The following is a 17897-nucleotide window of genomic DNA, read 5'->3' on the forward strand; positions in this document are numbered from 1 at the left end:
TCTTAACTCAGCTCCGTCAGTAGTCCGCTATAAATTGTAGTACCCACTCATGCAGGTCATGGGAACATGAATTATAAAACAATCAGTTCTTAGTATTGATGCCATTTAGACTCAATTCCTCTTTCAGGGTAAACTAAACCACATATCAAAAATAAACATCCCTATACGTTTTGTATTCTGCAAAGAAACTAGCCACAAGTCAACAGTGTATTCTATCGCCATCTAGTGGCCAACTTATCTTTTTACACTAGAGCAGGGTTCTACAATCCCTGGCTCTCCAGATGTTGCTCACCTACAACTCTCATAATTCGTTGAATGACATAGATAGCCAGAGAATCATGGGAGTTGTAGGGCCAGAGTTTGACGTACCCTGCACTAGAGAAAAAACTTATTTTTTAATATTTTATTTTGTTTCCATTAGCTTTTCTTTATGCTACTAAACAGATATATAGCATTGTTTTTATATATATTAAACATACAGGATAATACAATACAATAATACAGGATTGAACATTTTTACTCAACAAGTCTTTGGCTAGTAAAAATGTAGCCCTGCTGAGTAGACAATCACCTCGGGTGAGTGTGCTATGGCTTGCTGTGGCGGATACATATTAAGGCTTGGCTTGGCTTGTAGCATAGGACTTCAAATTGTACGACCTGTATAATATATACCTGTTCCATAGATATGAAAATCAATATTTAAAGATTATAGACATCAGAAAAAAATGGTTATAGGAAAGAAGGTTCTTACAATAAGCATTTTGAACTCAAGCTAATTTTGGATGTTGATAAAGCGTCACGACAGGCGCCAAACGCGTCCAGAGTTACTGTAAGTTTTATTTTGTCTCTCCTCCCTCCCCCCTGTTCTGGCAGGTGCAGGCTTTTCCTTTTTTGTATTTTTGTCTTATTGCATTTTTTTTAAAACCTCTGACTCCCCTGAGGGAGATAAAATCTGCATTAATTGACATGTTTGAAGATCTTGGACTGCCTGTCACTTATGAGGTCTGAACATATTTTTATGAATGAGAAAATAGTGCAGCGCACTCAGACTACAAAAATACAAAAAACAAAGAAGGCTACTAAAATGCCTAACTAAGTATAAATATGGGGATTTGGTTCCACCATATGGCCATATGTTGTTAAGCCCACCACTACTTTCAAAGTACCCCATTTATACTTAGTTAGGCATTTTAGTAGCCTTCATTGTTTTTTGTATTTTTGTAGTCTGAGTGCGCTGCACTATTTTCTCATTCATGAAATTTTGGTCACAGCGGCAGCACCTTTCATGCAAAATTCAGGTCTCGGGAGTGCCCCCTATCCTTTCTCTGTTTGAACATATTTTTATGACATGTTGTTAACCTTTCTACAGTCAATTATGCACTTTCCATGATCTACCCGGTGGATTATTCTGACATCCTTATCGGTGCTGTTTGGTCAGTTTTGGTGATTTCTTTAAAAAAAAAAATACCCTTACTTTACCTTAAAAGAAAACAAAAGCGGCACCCAAAAATAGGAAACCTCCAAACGACCACCCTGGCAACAACTATAAGGGAAATATCCTTCAAGAAAATCCAGCACTTAAAACATATTGTAAGTATTCCCCTAATAAAAGGGGAAGAGTAATGAGGAACTGCCTAAAAAAAAAAAAAAGAACTTACAAATGTAAACTTTTATTGAGCAAAAAAAAAAAGATAATTATTAAATCATAAAGTGATTTAAACATACACTTAAATAATGATTCGAAAACTTAAATACTGAAACATGTAGCTGAAACTGTCTAGAGCAGGGGTGCCCAAAAGGTAGATCCCCAGATGTTTTAAAACTACAGCTTCCATGATGCTTTGTCATTCAAAAGGCATGCAAAGCATCATGGGAGTTGTAGTTCTACAACATCTGGAGATCTACCTTTTGGGCACCCCTGGTCTAAAATGTACAGTTAATATTGTAGGACTAGGGGGGCGGAGCGAGCGGAGCAACGCAGCGGTCGCCATTTACCACCGCTCCGATTCTCCAGCGCACAAATCAACTAAAAACACCGCACAAACGGACCAATAGAGACACAAAACCTACGGGAACTGACTCCCGGGAGCCGGCGGCACCCGCAGATGCCTTTCTTTCAGGCGTCAGGCACAAAACGCCGCACCAAAAGACCCGGGGCCTACCGCACACACGACCAGTTCCAGACCAGGGAGCTGCCGTTGCGGCTTGGAGCAAACTCCCAATACCCCGAGGAGGACTTCTACACCCCAGAAGAAATGGGTAGGAGAACCCTCAAACAGACCTCGAGCGCTCCCAAACTGCACCGGGACATAGGCAGCATGCTTCAATCCCCCCCTCCTGCACGGACTCAAACCGCAGAGGCGGTCTCACCGGAGAGGTCAGAAGCAGGGGACTCCACACACAGCGCAGCCGTGGCAAGCACTGACGCCGCACAAGCACAAACCTCTACTGCATCACAACCAGCAACTAAGCAGGACATTCAGCTCATGCTGACCGGGCTCCAACAGAACCTACAACTGATGTGGCAAGCTGACCTGAAGGGGCTAGCTGCGGAGGTTCAAACGGTGTCGGCCCGCACCCAAGCGGCAGAACAAGAGGTGAGAGAACTTCGCCAAGACCTCACCTCCCTTAAGAACACAGTCACTCAGATCCAAACGGCACAAGCTACCACCAGCAGACAAATTTCCATACTGGATGACAGGGGCAGGAGGAAAAACATTAAAATTAGGGGCATAGCAGAAGCGGTGCCACTGGAAGAACTGCCTCACTACATAAGGCGCTTAGTGGCCTCCCTCCTTCCTAACAAACAAGCAAAGTACTTCACCTTTGACGGTGTATACCGCATAGCCAAACCCCAGCAAGCACCAAAAGCAGCCCCACGCGACACCATCTTGAGATGCCAATCCTTGACGGATAAAATAGCCCTCATGTCAGCCATCAAAGGGAAATCGCTGTACGACTTCGAAACACACCAACTTACCTTTTTCCAGGACTTAAGCAGAGACACTCTCTTATGGCGCAAGAGCTTACAACCCCTCACTGCCACCCTGCAAACAGCAGGAATCACGTACAAATGGACAACACCTAGAACACTGTGGGTAACCAAGAACGACCAACACCACAAGGTTACCAACCTGAAAGAAGGCCCAGCATTACTGACCACGCTGGGAATACCCACCGACGCTGCGATGCCAACCGCTGCCCACCCGGGACGCACGCCCTGACACCCATGCGGACTATACTGATAGTTAAACAATAATGCCATTCCCGTTGATTGTTTTGTTTTGCTTGATATCATTAGCTACGTTACTCAGTTACACAGTCGCATAGTCGCATAGCGCCATGGAAAGGTGCTTATAAAATAGAATACGATACTCATCTCCCCCCCCCTTAATGCCTAAGGTTGCAAGGCATGACATATCGCAGAGCCTCCTCACAAAATAGCCTTGCGATGACATAGTCTCAACCCTATAAAGACACAGAAGCTTATGCTCCATATCATAGTATATTCTAACACTGATAAACCACTGACACCTGGTCCCTCACTCGCTACTACAACCACCATAGCCTAAACAATATACAGGACACGGCCATTTATAAGTTCACACCCTGTACCAGGGACCCGACGTGGCTTAAGCGCCCTTGCGGGATCACACTAGCTAAACTCACCTCACTAACCGCTGGTACAGTAAGACACCTCATTAGAACACACAGTCCCTGATTTCAAAATAAAAATTGTGTACAATGGGAGATTGTTCCCCGTTTAATACAACACCTCAACTGTTATTGAACCAAATGCAAACGCTGTTGTGGCGTCTTTGACCATGTATGTATTATTTCAAAAGCACCAAAAATAAAGATTTACAAAAAAAAAAAATATATATATATATATATATATAGTAGGACTAGGTTATACCACCAGTGATTCTTATATATAGATAACTGGAATCTGAAAGGGGCTAATAATATAGAACAGTCTAATTGTAGTGACATAAAAAGTCTCAGACAAATGTTGTAATTGTTGCAATGGGCTACTACCCACAAGGTAACCATGTACCCTCCTATTCAGATGTTAGACAAGTGAATAGAGATCCGAAAATCCAATAATTCCTAGAATTGTTCACTGCTTTCTTAGTTTGTGTCTTTGTATAATACGGGTCAGTAGTGATCATAAAATTCTAAAACACGTTTGTAGATTGATACTAACTATGTCTTTGCAGTTAGTATTTCCTGCTGTTCTATCTGTCTTTATCCCCCCCCCCAGTTGGTTACCCCTACCCACCTGAACTCATAACCCTGCAGCACCACCACCAAAACCTACCAGACGAAGAGAAACCCACCCAACACTAAACCAGCTACGGCTGCGAGACCTAAGACCCCACACCCAGTTACCGCAAGCATCAACACATGTTTGAACAGATGAACTAAAGAGAAACGAAAAAGAGACCAAAACCGAGGACCCTGAATCCCACCAAAACACACACCTGACACCTAACCAAATGCGGGGACTAGCAACACACCACGTAATAACAGCTTCTACGCAAGCCCTATGACAACAAAAAGCATTAAAAATACTGCTCATCTGAATCAAACTCACCGTGCTACCCCTATCCCCTTTCTTTTCTGTACCCCAATTATTTCATTGAAAAACAATAAATAAAGAATATTTAAAAAAAAAAAAAAAAAAACCCGGACGGGTTCTCAGTAAATATTCGGATGAATGCTTGTTGATACAATATCATAAAACAAGCTGGTAATAGTAGTTCATCCAAAGATACAGAAGGAAAGTAAGAGGACTCACCAAACAGGACAGGACATAGTCCTTATATGGAAACAATGCCACTATTTTTGGTCTAAACTTTACACATTTGTTTTATTTTCATTTCACTACAGTTCACAGAGAATACATTCAAATACGATATTGTTGACACATATTAAAGGGACACTCCAGTCACCAAAACGTCATATAAAATAAGTTGTTATGGTGCCAGGAGCCCCGGGAGGCACTATTACCTCAAGGCGTTATACTGTTCTCAAATGGATAACCCCAAAGTTGCCTCCAGCAGCGATGTCCACTCCCCCCTTTAGATTTAGGAAATGTAGAGTGTCGCCAGGCAAGGGCATCAATGATAGGCTGAGAGCGGTCAGCTGACGCTCTTAGCCAGTCAGTGACTCCCTATTCACTAAACTGGCTTGGAAAAAAAATCCATACATTTTACAGGCAAGCTTAGTGAACTGTGAGTCACTGATTGGCTGAGAGCACTAGCTCTCACCCGATCAGCTGCGCCCCTGCCCGGCAGCACTCCCCGCTTCCTGAATCTGAAATTCAAAAGCCTGAGGGTGAGTGGACATCACTGCTGGAGGCAACTTAGGGGTTAAACCGTTCGAGAACGGTTTATCCCAATGAGGTAAGAGTGCCTCCAGGGGCCTCCTGGTACCATAATAATTCCATATAGATGAAGTTGTTTTGGTGCCTGAAATGTCCCTTTAAATATAAGGTAAAATTGTTATACTTGGTAACGCCTAATAGTCTGATATTATTAGGAAACTCACTAAATCTATCTCTTCTAGAATTACTTCCTTTAGAATAACAAGTATAAAACATTTGTTTCTTTGTAGAGGAAGTAGCTGCAACTTGTATTCAATCAAGTAGGAGTCTTTAAGAAGAATACACAATAATATGGAAACAAACTGCGTGAATCAAAAAACTCATGCTCAACCTAACTTGTCTAGTGGGGCAATGGCTCCGTGTGAACCTGCAGCAGCAGACAAGCTAGGTTGTATCTACTTTCTACGACCTAAAGTTAACCTTTGCTTACCTTAATTTTTGAAAGCTGTTCACGTAGATAACTAAGTATTGAACAAACAAGCCAGTGAAACTTCCCGAGAAAAAGGATGTAAATTCTGATACCAGCCTAAAAAACAAATACATTTTTTAATGGACATGTGATTTCTTAATTTGATACAAATAGCAGGACGAATACATTCTACTTAAGATAAAATTGAAATGATTCATATGTATACTGAGTGAACCAAAGCATCTTGGTAGATGAGATGAATATAAGATAAAGACAACAGTCCAACAAGTGGCAAAAATTTCTATTTCATTTATTATTATTTTTCCTATAAAAGAGCCATTTAATAATAATAATGACTTATTTGCGTTGGTAAATATGATTACGATATAATGATAACTTACTTATATAGATAAATATAGAATCAAGGAAATGTTACCTTTGAATACTTATATAAACTTTATCACATCAAATTTAGTATTTTTGTATTTTGTCAGGATATGCTTTAAGGAACACTACAGTGTTAGGAATCTGCCCTAACGCGAGGGTTAAAAAGTTAGTTTACTCACCTCTTCTCCCACGCTGTGCTGCTCTCTACGTGGCTGTCCCCGCCTCCTTGGCTGAGATCATTCATCTTGATGATCTCAGCCAATCCAATGCTTCCCCATTAGATACCGTGTTTCTCCGAAAATAAGACCGGGTCTTATATTAATTTTAGTCACACAAAACACACTAGGGCTTATTTTCAGGGTAGGGCTTATTTATTTACAGTACCGGTATGTACATTGAACCCCCCCCTTTAATTAATCCACCCCCTCTAATTAATCCACCCCCCTTTAATAAATCCACCCCCTCTAATTAATCCACCCCCCTTTAATAAATCCACCCCCTCTAATTAATCCACCCCCCCCTTTAATTAATCCACCCCCCTCTTTAATAAATCCACCCCCTCTAATTAATCCACCCCCTTTAATTAATCCACCACCCCTTTAATTAATCCACCCCCCCTTTAATTAATTCACCCTCCCTCTAATTAATTCACCCTCCCTCTAATTAATCCACCCCCTCTAATTAATCCACCACCCCTTTAATTAATCCATCACCCATTTAATTAATCCACCACCCATTTAATTAATCCACCACCCATTTAATTAATCCACCCTCCCTTTAATTAATTCACCCCCCTCTAATTAATCCACACACCCCCTCTAATCCACACCCCCTCTAATTAATCCACACCCCCTCTAATTAATTCACCCCCCTCTAATGAATCCACACACCCCCTCTAATTAATCCACACCCCCCTCTAATTAATCCACCCCCCTCTAATTAATCCACCACCCCTTTAATTAATCCACCACCCCTTTAATTAATTCACCCCCCCTTTAATTAATTCACCCCCCCTTTAATTAATTCACCCCCCCTTTAATTAATTCACCCCCCCTTTAATTAATTCACCCCCCCCCTTTAATTAATTAAGTCCCAGACATAAAATACCGGTATCTACTCACAGTTCAAAGAGTCCGACCACTGGGTGCCTCACCGCCCGGAATGGATCCTTCCGCTGAAGATCCGTGAAGGCAGACTGACGGCGCTGCGCACGTCGTCATCACGCTGCGCACGTCGTCATCACGCTGCGCGATGCCGCGGCCCGCAACGCTCCTCCCCCTCCTCATAGAAGAAGGAAGTCCCGCCAAAGGTAAAATGCCTAGGTCTTATTTTCGGGGTAGGGCTTATATTGCAGCCCACCCCGAAAATTCGGCTAGGGCTTATTTTCGGGGTAGGTCCTATTTTCGGGGAAACACGGTAGGAGGCTATTGCGCATGCATGTCGAACCTCTGCTCTGCACTTATTAGATGGTATCCATGAGATCACCTGATTGAAATAACCACATTTTCTCAGCTATCCCTGCGACAGCTACAGTCACTAGATGCATTTAAACCCTGCAATGAATTATTAAAGAAATTTTATAATATAAACTACTGCACTCTAAATGGAGTTTTTTAAACCAGAACTTAAATATGTGACACACAAGTTTTTTTTTTTAATATTACAATAGTCTAGGTCAGTGATTGAAACATTTTACTCGGGGAAGGTTCAAAGGTTTAAAATTGCACAGACCTTTCAGTAAAGGTGGATAGCTCCTCCATACAAATATGAAATGTTGGTGTTTCTAAGTCTTTTGAAAGTTTTGCTGACTCTCTTATATGATTCCCTGTCATCTGGAATTAAAAACGCACATTTGTTATTTAATACTAATACATTGATTTAATATAGTGTAATAAACATACATTGCCTACATTTATGCAATATTTTGCACGTCATTAACAAGTGATGTTGTGTTTTGAAGGCAGGAGAGAACTGACAATTTTTGGTCTGGATACACGTATGGCCAAATGACATTTTTGTGACCAAACTAACTCACCATCCTTCCCCCATTATAATGTTTTAGGGAACAATGTTTAAATACATATGATAAAATCATTCTGCAATTTAATTTGGTTTTACAGCAGATAAGAATATTTGAGTGATACGAATTTACAACGGATACAATAACCTCCCTATTGTGTAGCATATAAAAGAAATTGATTCATTGCAGTAACAAAATGTTCTACTTTTGTCAAATCAAAACAACTCACAGCGGAGTAATTCAATTTATTAAACTTGGAATAGTGGAGAACGGACAAGGGAAATTTCAAATAAATGTATAGTATAAGTAGCTAATGTAAAAAAAATATTTTGACTTAAGATTTTCATTTACCCAGCCAATTGCCTACAACACTATGGGCAGTCATCATATGCCTTCATAGTTTGTGATAGCCAGGCCCACACATTAGATCACAATACTATGTAGATTTATGGGTCTGGGGGCATCTTCCCCTCCCCCTTGACACCCTGCTAGCCCTCTCCTGTTTAAAGGTATCCTGTAATAGTCTTCATATCACAAGAGTTCTTAATATACCGTATAATTTAATTTATCTACTTTTTTTCACTTCTATAAGCCTACAGCTTCACAGTTTAGCAATTTGGGGGTTACACCTTTTATATTAATTTTAAATTCATAGACTTTATATTTGCCAATGAACAGGACCTTGAGTAGCAGCGTATCTGCTATTATCATATAACTGTGATATCGGAGTAACAGTTATTGAAATGCAATTAGTTTAGCCATTGCTATGTTTCCTTTCTATCCAGAGGACATTTCTACAAAAAAAAAAATAATACTAATATATATGACTCACACTATAAAAAAGAAAAACAGATATATTTATTAATTTTTATAACAATCTAATGTATTACTATAAAAAATATTTATATATAATCATTTACTCTTTCTGTAACCAAAACCAATATTTTCAAGTCACAATATGGGGTATTTCAACTAGTGTATATTATTTCTTTGCCCCGAATGTGTTGTGCTACACTCAAAGGTCTGCAATTTTTGGATAAGATGCAGCTCAATGAGAAGTCTATGCAAGGCAGGTGCCAATCGCTGCCTCTTGAGTTTATCTCCACCGAGCTAAACAACCAGGAAGTAACAGGACTTGTTGTTTGATTGACAGTGAGGGGGGTGTAACAAGGTTGCTTTATAAAAGTCCAAATCTCTATTGAAATATGTTATCACTGCCTATTATTATTGGATTACTCTGATTTAAAAATTACTTTTCCACTGCGTCGGAAAATCGGTCTTTTACATACTTGCTCTATGAATAAAAATCTATTTCCCAAAAATCTCTATTGAAATATGTACTTCTTGTCACAACTAAAGTGCTCTAGGTGTTTGTAGTGTGCCTTTAAGAAAAAAAAGATTCTTTCTACTTGCCTCTTCTATGTCGATATAGATATGACAATGGGACGTGTTTTGTAGCATTTCTTGATCAGGTTCATCTTTTTCATTCCACTGTTTTGTCTCTTCTCTGACAATGTTGTTTAAATACATTTTTAAGGTTTCCTGTAAAGTTTTAAAAACAGTTTATCAGTAAATTATTATTTTTTTTTATTATTATTATTTGATCCCTCTGCGATTACAAAAGAGAATCATGTTATCACATGAAAAACTTTCACTTGAAAATATAATTTTACTAAAATTCTAATGGGACACTGCTGGCTTTTTACCTTTTGATTAGCCTTTTACCTTTTATTACCATCCGGATCATTTTAATAATATGAAAACGTACAACCAGGAAAGGTACGTTAAGCTTATTGCTGATTTCTGAGTCCGTCATGGGTACTAGAAGTTACCCAACTTAATGGTAGTCATTTCATTGATCTCGTATAATTGATGAAGTTGATCTTGCCTGGATTTGAATATGTGGTTCTGAGATGCTACGCTGGACCACTATTCACTGAATGATCTCAAAAGATATTCCCTAAGATCCATATTTTACCTTCAATTAAAATCACAATTTTAAATCACTACAATTGTTGGTTTAGTGAATAACTCCCATAGTCTGTCCCAACCTGGTCCTGGCATTTGGGTTAAAATGATCATCCCATATAGGGAGCAAAATTGAATAATCATCTGGCCTACATTTTTTTTTTTACATTGTAGAATTATTAATTTCTGCATTTTTTTTTACAGATCATATAACACAAACATCCATTCTTACCCGAAGCTCAGATTGATAATCACTCTTTAATCTTTGGATGCATTCGTCATCTAACAAAGAAATCTTGGTAACATTAATGTCTGGATGACCCATAAAAGAATCGCTGAAAAAATAAATAAATCAGAAATATTATCTTATATATTAACTTATATAATTTCTCATAAAGGTGATTATTCCATAAAAGGAAATAGTAATTGTTTGAAAGTATACATAAAGCAGATGATTTTTTGGGGCTAAATATATATTTTTGTACTTTTCGTCTTTTTGTAGTGATAGCATTTTCTTCCAGAACTTGGTGACTTGTTTCATTAGCCGTTATATTTTTTAACCAATAGGAACAAAGTAAATTATATTTGCTGGTTAAAAAGATAGCAGAGTATTGAGAGGCTGCAGTCAGGGTGCAATGTCAAAGTATCACAACTTTAAGGTGCCCTTAAAATGGCACTGTCACTGTCTGGAGTCTTTGCATAATTTCCAAAAAACCCCCGACAGTAACATCACTGGGGGTCTGGCGGTCAGCAAAGGTAAGTTTTAATTGCCCAAACCTGTTCCTTGCGGGTACCGCCATCCTCTTTCATCTGATCCTCTTCTGCTCCTTGCGCTTCAGCTGCCATGTGCTGATGTTATTGCTGTACCCTCGTGCATGCACAAGAGTATGTATAGGATCTCGCACATGCACGAGAGTTTGTGGAGGATCCTGCTGTGACAAACTCCCCTTTTGCCAGCCTCCTGTCCACAGACTATGGACCTGGTGAAATATAATGTTAAAGTCTCTGTGTGTGCCTGTTTGGACTTATATGGCCAGTGGCCACACTTCGAACTTTCGAAGTGGCACTTCAAAGTACCGAACAACTGCACGAACCAGAGACCATCCTGGAGCTTGATAACACCTGTTAAAAACTTGGAACGTTTCTCACCGCAGTGTTCTAATTGTTTGTCTGGGTGGCCGCAATTCCTATAGACAACCATGAGGTGGTGGCCATCTTGTTCGCATGAACAAAGGCAGCAGTGTTTGGGCATGAATCTCCTGGAACTAAAATCAGATACAGAAACTCCCGAATACCGCTGGACTTCCATCATCACCTGGGTTTGTTTCTATACAACTTAGAAGGGCACTGTTCAGTGGGATCATTTGTCTGGATGAAGGGAACAAGCTCCAGGGTAAGACTATTGACTCTGTTCGGTAGTTTGTTAGTTTTCAAACTACCGAACTAGACCGACCGCAAGCCCTGATTCTCTGGAACTGTTTTGGACATGGGACAATGAGACATGGGACACAGCCTGTGGTCGGTCAAATAAACTACTTCCATGGAATTTCTGAACCCCTGAACTGATCTGGATGATTTTTGGATATGTTAGTCACCCAGATCAGGGCTATCAGGGGATGTGGGAATATCATGTGTTTTGGGGCACTTTGGGGACTTTTTAGAAATGTGTGGTTTCTCTGCCTGGAGATAATTGAGTTAATCCAGTATCTGATCTAATTATCTCCCAGGCAGAGGGGAGGGATTGTGTGCCATGTTTGAGAGTGCCTTACATTGTAAATGTGTTGTTATTGGTTTGGAAGTTTGTGTCCCTATCCCCAACAAGGTCCATGTGGGCGTACCCCTTGCTTGGGGATTTGCATAAAAGGCCAAGTGTGGCACCATTAAAATCGATACCAGTTTACACTTCAATACTGTGCGTTGTCCTGTTATTGGAGGGAAGGAAGATTTAACTCCTGTGTCTGCTGTTCCAGCTTGCAGGGGATTCAACGGGGAAAGTACTTGTAAGGACTAGAGCTCCCAGGACTGAGTGTCGTCCATTGCCTGGGGGTGTCTAGAGCGAATTCCCCATTCGGCTCCAGGAAGAAGCGGTTCCAGGGCCCCAGTCAAGACACGGCGACTGTGGGCATAAGCTGCGGCTTGTCCCCTGTTACAGCTAGGAAGCCGTCCTAGGCAGAGGTACCCAGCCGGGGTACAGGGAGCTCTTTCACACCCGCCTTTTGTCAAGTTTAGCCAAAAAAAACAAAAAAACGTTTTTGGGAGAGTGACAGTGCCGCTTTAACCCCTTAAGGACCAAACTTCTGGAATAAAAGGGAATCATGACGTGTCAGACATGTCATGTGTCCTTAAGGGGTTAAAAGACCTTATTAGTATTTATAATCTCTAATATGTTTTTTGGTCTACTTTCCCCAGGTGTCTCTCCTATTTGACTTTGCATTTGCCATCAGTGTGTTGCAGAAGGAGTGTAAGTAATGTTTGATAGATATTTCGCATAAACACAGATTGCATAAATCAGATAAATCTGTAAGAATGTCCAACTTTGGCTGAACATTTTAGAAATTTAAGTCAGATTGAGCCAAGGTTTGATATGTTTCCCATCAGATAATGGCAAAATGCAGGGGAAAAGAAAAATCTAATTTCCTAATTTGTGTGCAGTCATTAATGTATTCATTTCATCAGATCAAATTGTAACCACAGAGTATTTCTCCATCATTTCTAGTAGGAGATATATGTTTGTACAAGAGATGTATTGTGTACATTGTGTGTTTCATCAGATTGAATGTCTCAAACTTTTTTCCTTTTCATAGAAACCTGAAAATACAGAGAAAAAAATACCACTTTAAGTAAAAATGTGAAAAGGGCAATGTTTACTTTGAAGGGTCAAACACACCTCCAGTAGCTGTTATATTGACAGCCACTAGAGGCGCTCTTGCTGGAAAGACAGTAATACCCGAGCATGTGATGTGGAAGCACCCATAGGAAAGCATTGATTCAGCTCTTTCCTACGGAGAAGCTTGGAAGCGAGTGCAGCGTTTGACAAGCAAACGCATGAGTATTGGAGTTGGATCACACCTTCTCTGTGACGTTGTGGTTGGAGGAGGTAAGGTAAGCAGAGCCTATGGAGCCTCGGTGCTGGAAAAAGGTTAGTAATAACCTCTATTTTATCATTTTTGGGGGACACATGGGGGAAGGGGAATAGACCTATATAACTAGGGACAAGGACACCAAAGGGTTAGGAACACAGATTTGCATTTACAACGCTTTAGTGCGACTTTAACCCCTTAAGGACCAAACTTCTGGAATAAAAGGGAATCATGACGTGTCAGACATGTCATGTGTCCTTAAGGGGTTAAACTCGTTTTTACATGATGTTTTCATTATTTTGTCCATCCGCATACTTTAGATTTTCAATATACTCAAGAAATGTTTCCATCACTTTGAAATGTAAACTCCATACATTTAAACAAAATTTCTTTAGTTATTTAATCCTGCTGAGTTATCCGATATCTACCAACAGCCACATGAAGTATGTTGCTATGGAGACTAGCCAGGGTTATACAGCGCTATAGTACATGCATTCTTATGGAAGGGCACTTAGCCAATAAGAAAACTGCCGCGTCAAGGCTTCGGTATATAGATTAGACAAAGTATCACACTGCGAAATGCACTTTACTCTATGTAGCAGATTATGAATGTCGAAAAAGCCCTGTGATTTTATTATGGGTATGGAAAATAGTACTTAATGCAATGTATGCCAACTGACGCCCTTCTGTTTCCCCGATGTTAAAGCATGTAAAGTGATACCAAGTATTACTTAAAATATCTGCAAGCTATCAACAAAACTTTAAGAGCTTAGAATTGAATGTTGTCTGAGCACTCAAGGGTTAAATCCAAAGGCATATTTGTATTGAAACAGAGGTAACATTTTGGCCCCCAGTTAGAGCCTTTCTCAAGCCGAGCTATTGCTGTTAAAATTTTAGTTCATACGGAATTGGGTGAAAACTTAATGGGACCCGAAGGTGCCGAATGCAACGATAAAGAGGCGAATGTTATTTGCAGGATATGGGACTCTCACGGTACCCCAATACTTATACTAATATAATGCCTAGCATCATTTACGGTTCGTTATCACTTGACCCCAGTCCCACGCTTTTTGGGGTCGCAAAGGGGACCAATCAGTGTCCACCTCAATGTTTAAATAAAGTTTTTTACCCAATAGTCCTTGCACTGTCGTGGTTTCCTCTTGGTTCCTTGCATAGTGCGTTATAAAGTCTCTGATTTTATAGTTGTTTGATTTTGGCTTGTTTATTGACCCTCTTGACCTCTGTAATCCTGACCTGGCTAGTTCTACCGTAATTCTTTTATTTCTGGTGTCCGGATCTTGGCTAGTATAAAGTTCATGTTTTTTCTCTTTCTGGACGTTAAACCTGGCCATTCTATGGTTCGATAATACATACTTCCTGTCTTTCTATTTCTGACCGATCTCTTAGTGTACCGGTGACAATCGAGTACTCCGTGTAGATTGATGGGAATTTTTTTTTTTTTTATGATTGTGTCTGGTTAATTAAGTATCACGGTGTGTATTACGAGTTTATATAGATATGCTGCACAATGACCACCAGTAGCAAGTGAGACCATTATGAAAATACAAAATAGAAAATGCGTAAAAAAGTGTGCCTGAAATGGCTTCACTTTTAGAACGAGAAGCTCAGGAATAATTAATCATGATGTGTTGGATCGACAACTTTTTGTATCAATGAGAGCAATGTGACTTGGGGCAGGGAATGGAAAATTACACAAGAAATTTCTACTCTTCAAAACAAACTCCTTCTCCCTTCTTACCACTTGGCAAAACCGGTAGGATTGTGTCAAATTTGTTTAACCTTATAGCAAAAATCACAAACCAGGTCTTAAAAACCACAAATATTTCAGGCCTTGTTCGATGTCTTCATTGTTGGAGTTGGGTAAACCTCGACACCTGGCACATTTGACAGGTTTTAAGAACTACTGTGGGAGCTGCTGTTAAAGAGAATTTTCAGAATACAAAAGTACAAAAAAACAATGTGTGTGCACACCCACCACAGTGTAATAAGTGCTTAATTTATATCAGCAGAAAGAAACCTTCCTGTATAGGATGAAATTTCCAATGATATCCCAGAAGACTTCCTCTTGTCTTCCACACAAATACAGACAAAAAATAAGGGATGATCTGCTGAACCAATTACAAATAAAACAACATATAGTGTATAACTGTATATATAGGTTTAAGTAGAAATTGCGTTCACAAATGGCCACTCACACTTTCACAGAAGTTTGCAAGCCTTGAGATTTTTTTCTTTTCAGAATAGGAGTTCCAAATCTTCTATCTGGGTTGGAATCTCCATTGATGTATTTATATGTGCTCAAGAAGAAAATATAATAAAAATGAGATGCACATTCAGAGTGAAGTACAAAATAAGTATTTAATAACTTACATCAAGGTTTAAAATCATCAATGTAGTCCCTCTATGTCACCACCAGGGGTCCTACGCGTTTCATCCAACAAAATAGGACTTCCTCGGGGACTTGTGTGGTGTTTGACACTGTTCGTTGCCTGTTTATCTGTATTTGTCAAACACCACACAAGTCCCTGAGGAAGTCCTATTTTGTTGGATGAAACGCGTAGGACCCCTGGTGGTGACATAGAGGGACTACATTGATGATTTTAAACCTTGATGTAAGTTATTAAATACTTATTTTGTACTTCACTCTGAATGTGCATCTTATTTTTATTATATTTTCTTCTTGAGCACATATAAATACATCTATGGAGATTTCAACCCAGATAGAAGATTTGGAACTCCTATTCTGAAAATAAAAAAATCTCAAGGCTTGCAAACTTCTGTGAAAGTGTGAGTGGCCATTTGTGAACGCAATTTCTACTTAAAACAACATAGTGTATATCTGTATATATAGGTTTATTTGTAATTGGTTCAGCAGATCATCCCTTATTTTTTGTCTGTATTTTCAGAATACTCCGTTGTTGCTGTTTAAGAGTATTTTCAGAATACCTTTCAATTTGCATAGAATGTTTGTCTTGTTTGGTATAAACTGCAGTCATCAACATACAACAAGAAGGAGCATTCTGGCCAGGGCATATTTCCATTTGTGTTTTCAGTCTATAATAGTAACTCGTGATTGATAATAGTGACAGGAAGCAGACAACCTGGGAGTAGTCATATATATATATATATATATTTAATTTTTTTTATTGATGTTCCTGCTCTTAACTATTTCTGACTGATGAGAGTGGTACGTGAATTAATGATTTACAGACCTATAATGAAAACATATATGGCTCAGAGCACAAAATGCTCTTTGAAAATACATGTTTTCCCCATAACCTCTGTTCTAGAAGAGATTCGAGAGAGCAAATATTTAAATCTTAAATGCTTACATTGGAATGATGCCATATTCTACACAAACGTGATTCCTTTGATATATATCATATCATAGAGTAACAGACATAACGTTGAAATAAACAGGACTTTATTCCAATGTAGGTATTCGTGCGTTGATGTTTTTATTCTCTTTTGTGTTTTCTAAAAAAAATTAGGTTACATTTTGTTTTAGAACCTTCCATGATGTGGTCTATCGAAGGCTGGTGGATATATGTGTAAGTGGAGCTACAATGTTCCTGGAGTTGGTGAAGGGGAAACCCTGACCCACAGGGTTGTGAGGCCACCATAAGTGCCCATTAGAGTCCATTCTCTGATAGGATGCCCAGTGCATCAAGACCCTTTAACACTATGTTCCAGTTGCAGAGACCAAAATAAGGGCAGTCTGCATTCCTTATTAGCAATATGATGAGCCAGGGTCAGGTGATTGGTATCTGGGTGATTTCCAGTTTGTGTCAAACCACTCAGAGACAGTTTGACCAAGAACCAGGAGACAGCACTTATAGCTATAGACCACAATAGGCTGAAGTGGTTATGGTACTTCCTGCCCCTTGAAGTCAGTAGTGAGAGGAGAAAAAACAGGAGGGGAGTGGAGAGAAAGGAGAGGAGAGAAAACGGACAGGCCCATGCTGAAGCTACATCTCAGCACAGTTGAGTTGTGCAATTCTGGGCTGAAACTTTTAAGAATCTCAATGTACCATGAGTGTCCTGGGGCATTATCCCGTAAATAAACCCCTGTCCTGATCAAACAGTGGCTGCACTATGAAAGGGAGGAAAATATGGGCTAAGCTGCATCAAGGGACATTTGAGGACATACAGGGCTCGAGTCCTGCAGGAACGCGTGGGAACGGCGTTCCTGCACTTTTTCCACAGCAGGAACGCCGTTCCCATTACTAGTCCTGCAGGACCCAGGGCTGGCACAAGCGGCTGCGAGAGCAGGGGGGAGCACAAATCCGAATCCCCTGCCTCTGACTGGGGACTCGGATTTCTAAACTCACCTCTCCCCCTGCAGTCAGTGGAGTCGTCCAGCCTCTCCTGATGATGTCAGTAGGAGGGGGCGTGACTTTCTCTGCTCTTCTCACAGGACCGCTGGGGAGCAGAGGAAGCCACGCCCCCTCCTCCTGACATCATCAGGAGAGGCCGGCTTACTCCACTGACTGCAGGCTGCAGGTTCCAGATCCTGTCCCACCCCTCCTGGCCCAAGGTAAGCCTCAGGGAGGGGGGAAGGCACTTTAGGTTTTTTTTTTTGTTTTTTTTTATCCCTTTCCTCAGTCCCTGTCCCTGTCCCCC

General features: G+C 40.2%; 1 protein-coding gene across 2 annotated transcripts in view; it reads right to left on the reverse strand.

The window, feature by feature from the left end:
* Window positions 1–17897, reverse strand: part of EXOC3L4 (exocyst complex component 3 like 4) — an 82974-nt gene that overhangs the window by 27002 nt on the left and 38075 nt on the right. For both annotated transcript variants that reach the window (XM_063439620.1, XM_063439619.1), the window contains exons 5-7: window positions 10406–10508; window positions 7917–8017; window positions 5820–5915 (exon numbers count right to left, since the gene is read on the reverse strand). In XM_063439620.1, the coding sequence (XP_063295690.1) occupies window positions 5820–5915; window positions 7917–8017; window positions 10406–10508 (300 nt within the window). The remainder of the gene's footprint in view (window positions 1–5819; window positions 5916–7916; window positions 8018–10405; window positions 10509–17897) is intronic.

The sequence above is a fragment of the Pelobates fuscus genome, chromosome 13 (assembly GCF_036172605.1).
Source record: "Pelobates fuscus isolate aPelFus1 chromosome 13, aPelFus1.pri, whole genome shotgun sequence".
Classification (NCBI taxonomy): domain Eukaryota; kingdom Metazoa; phylum Chordata; class Amphibia; order Anura; family Pelobatidae; genus Pelobates; species Pelobates fuscus.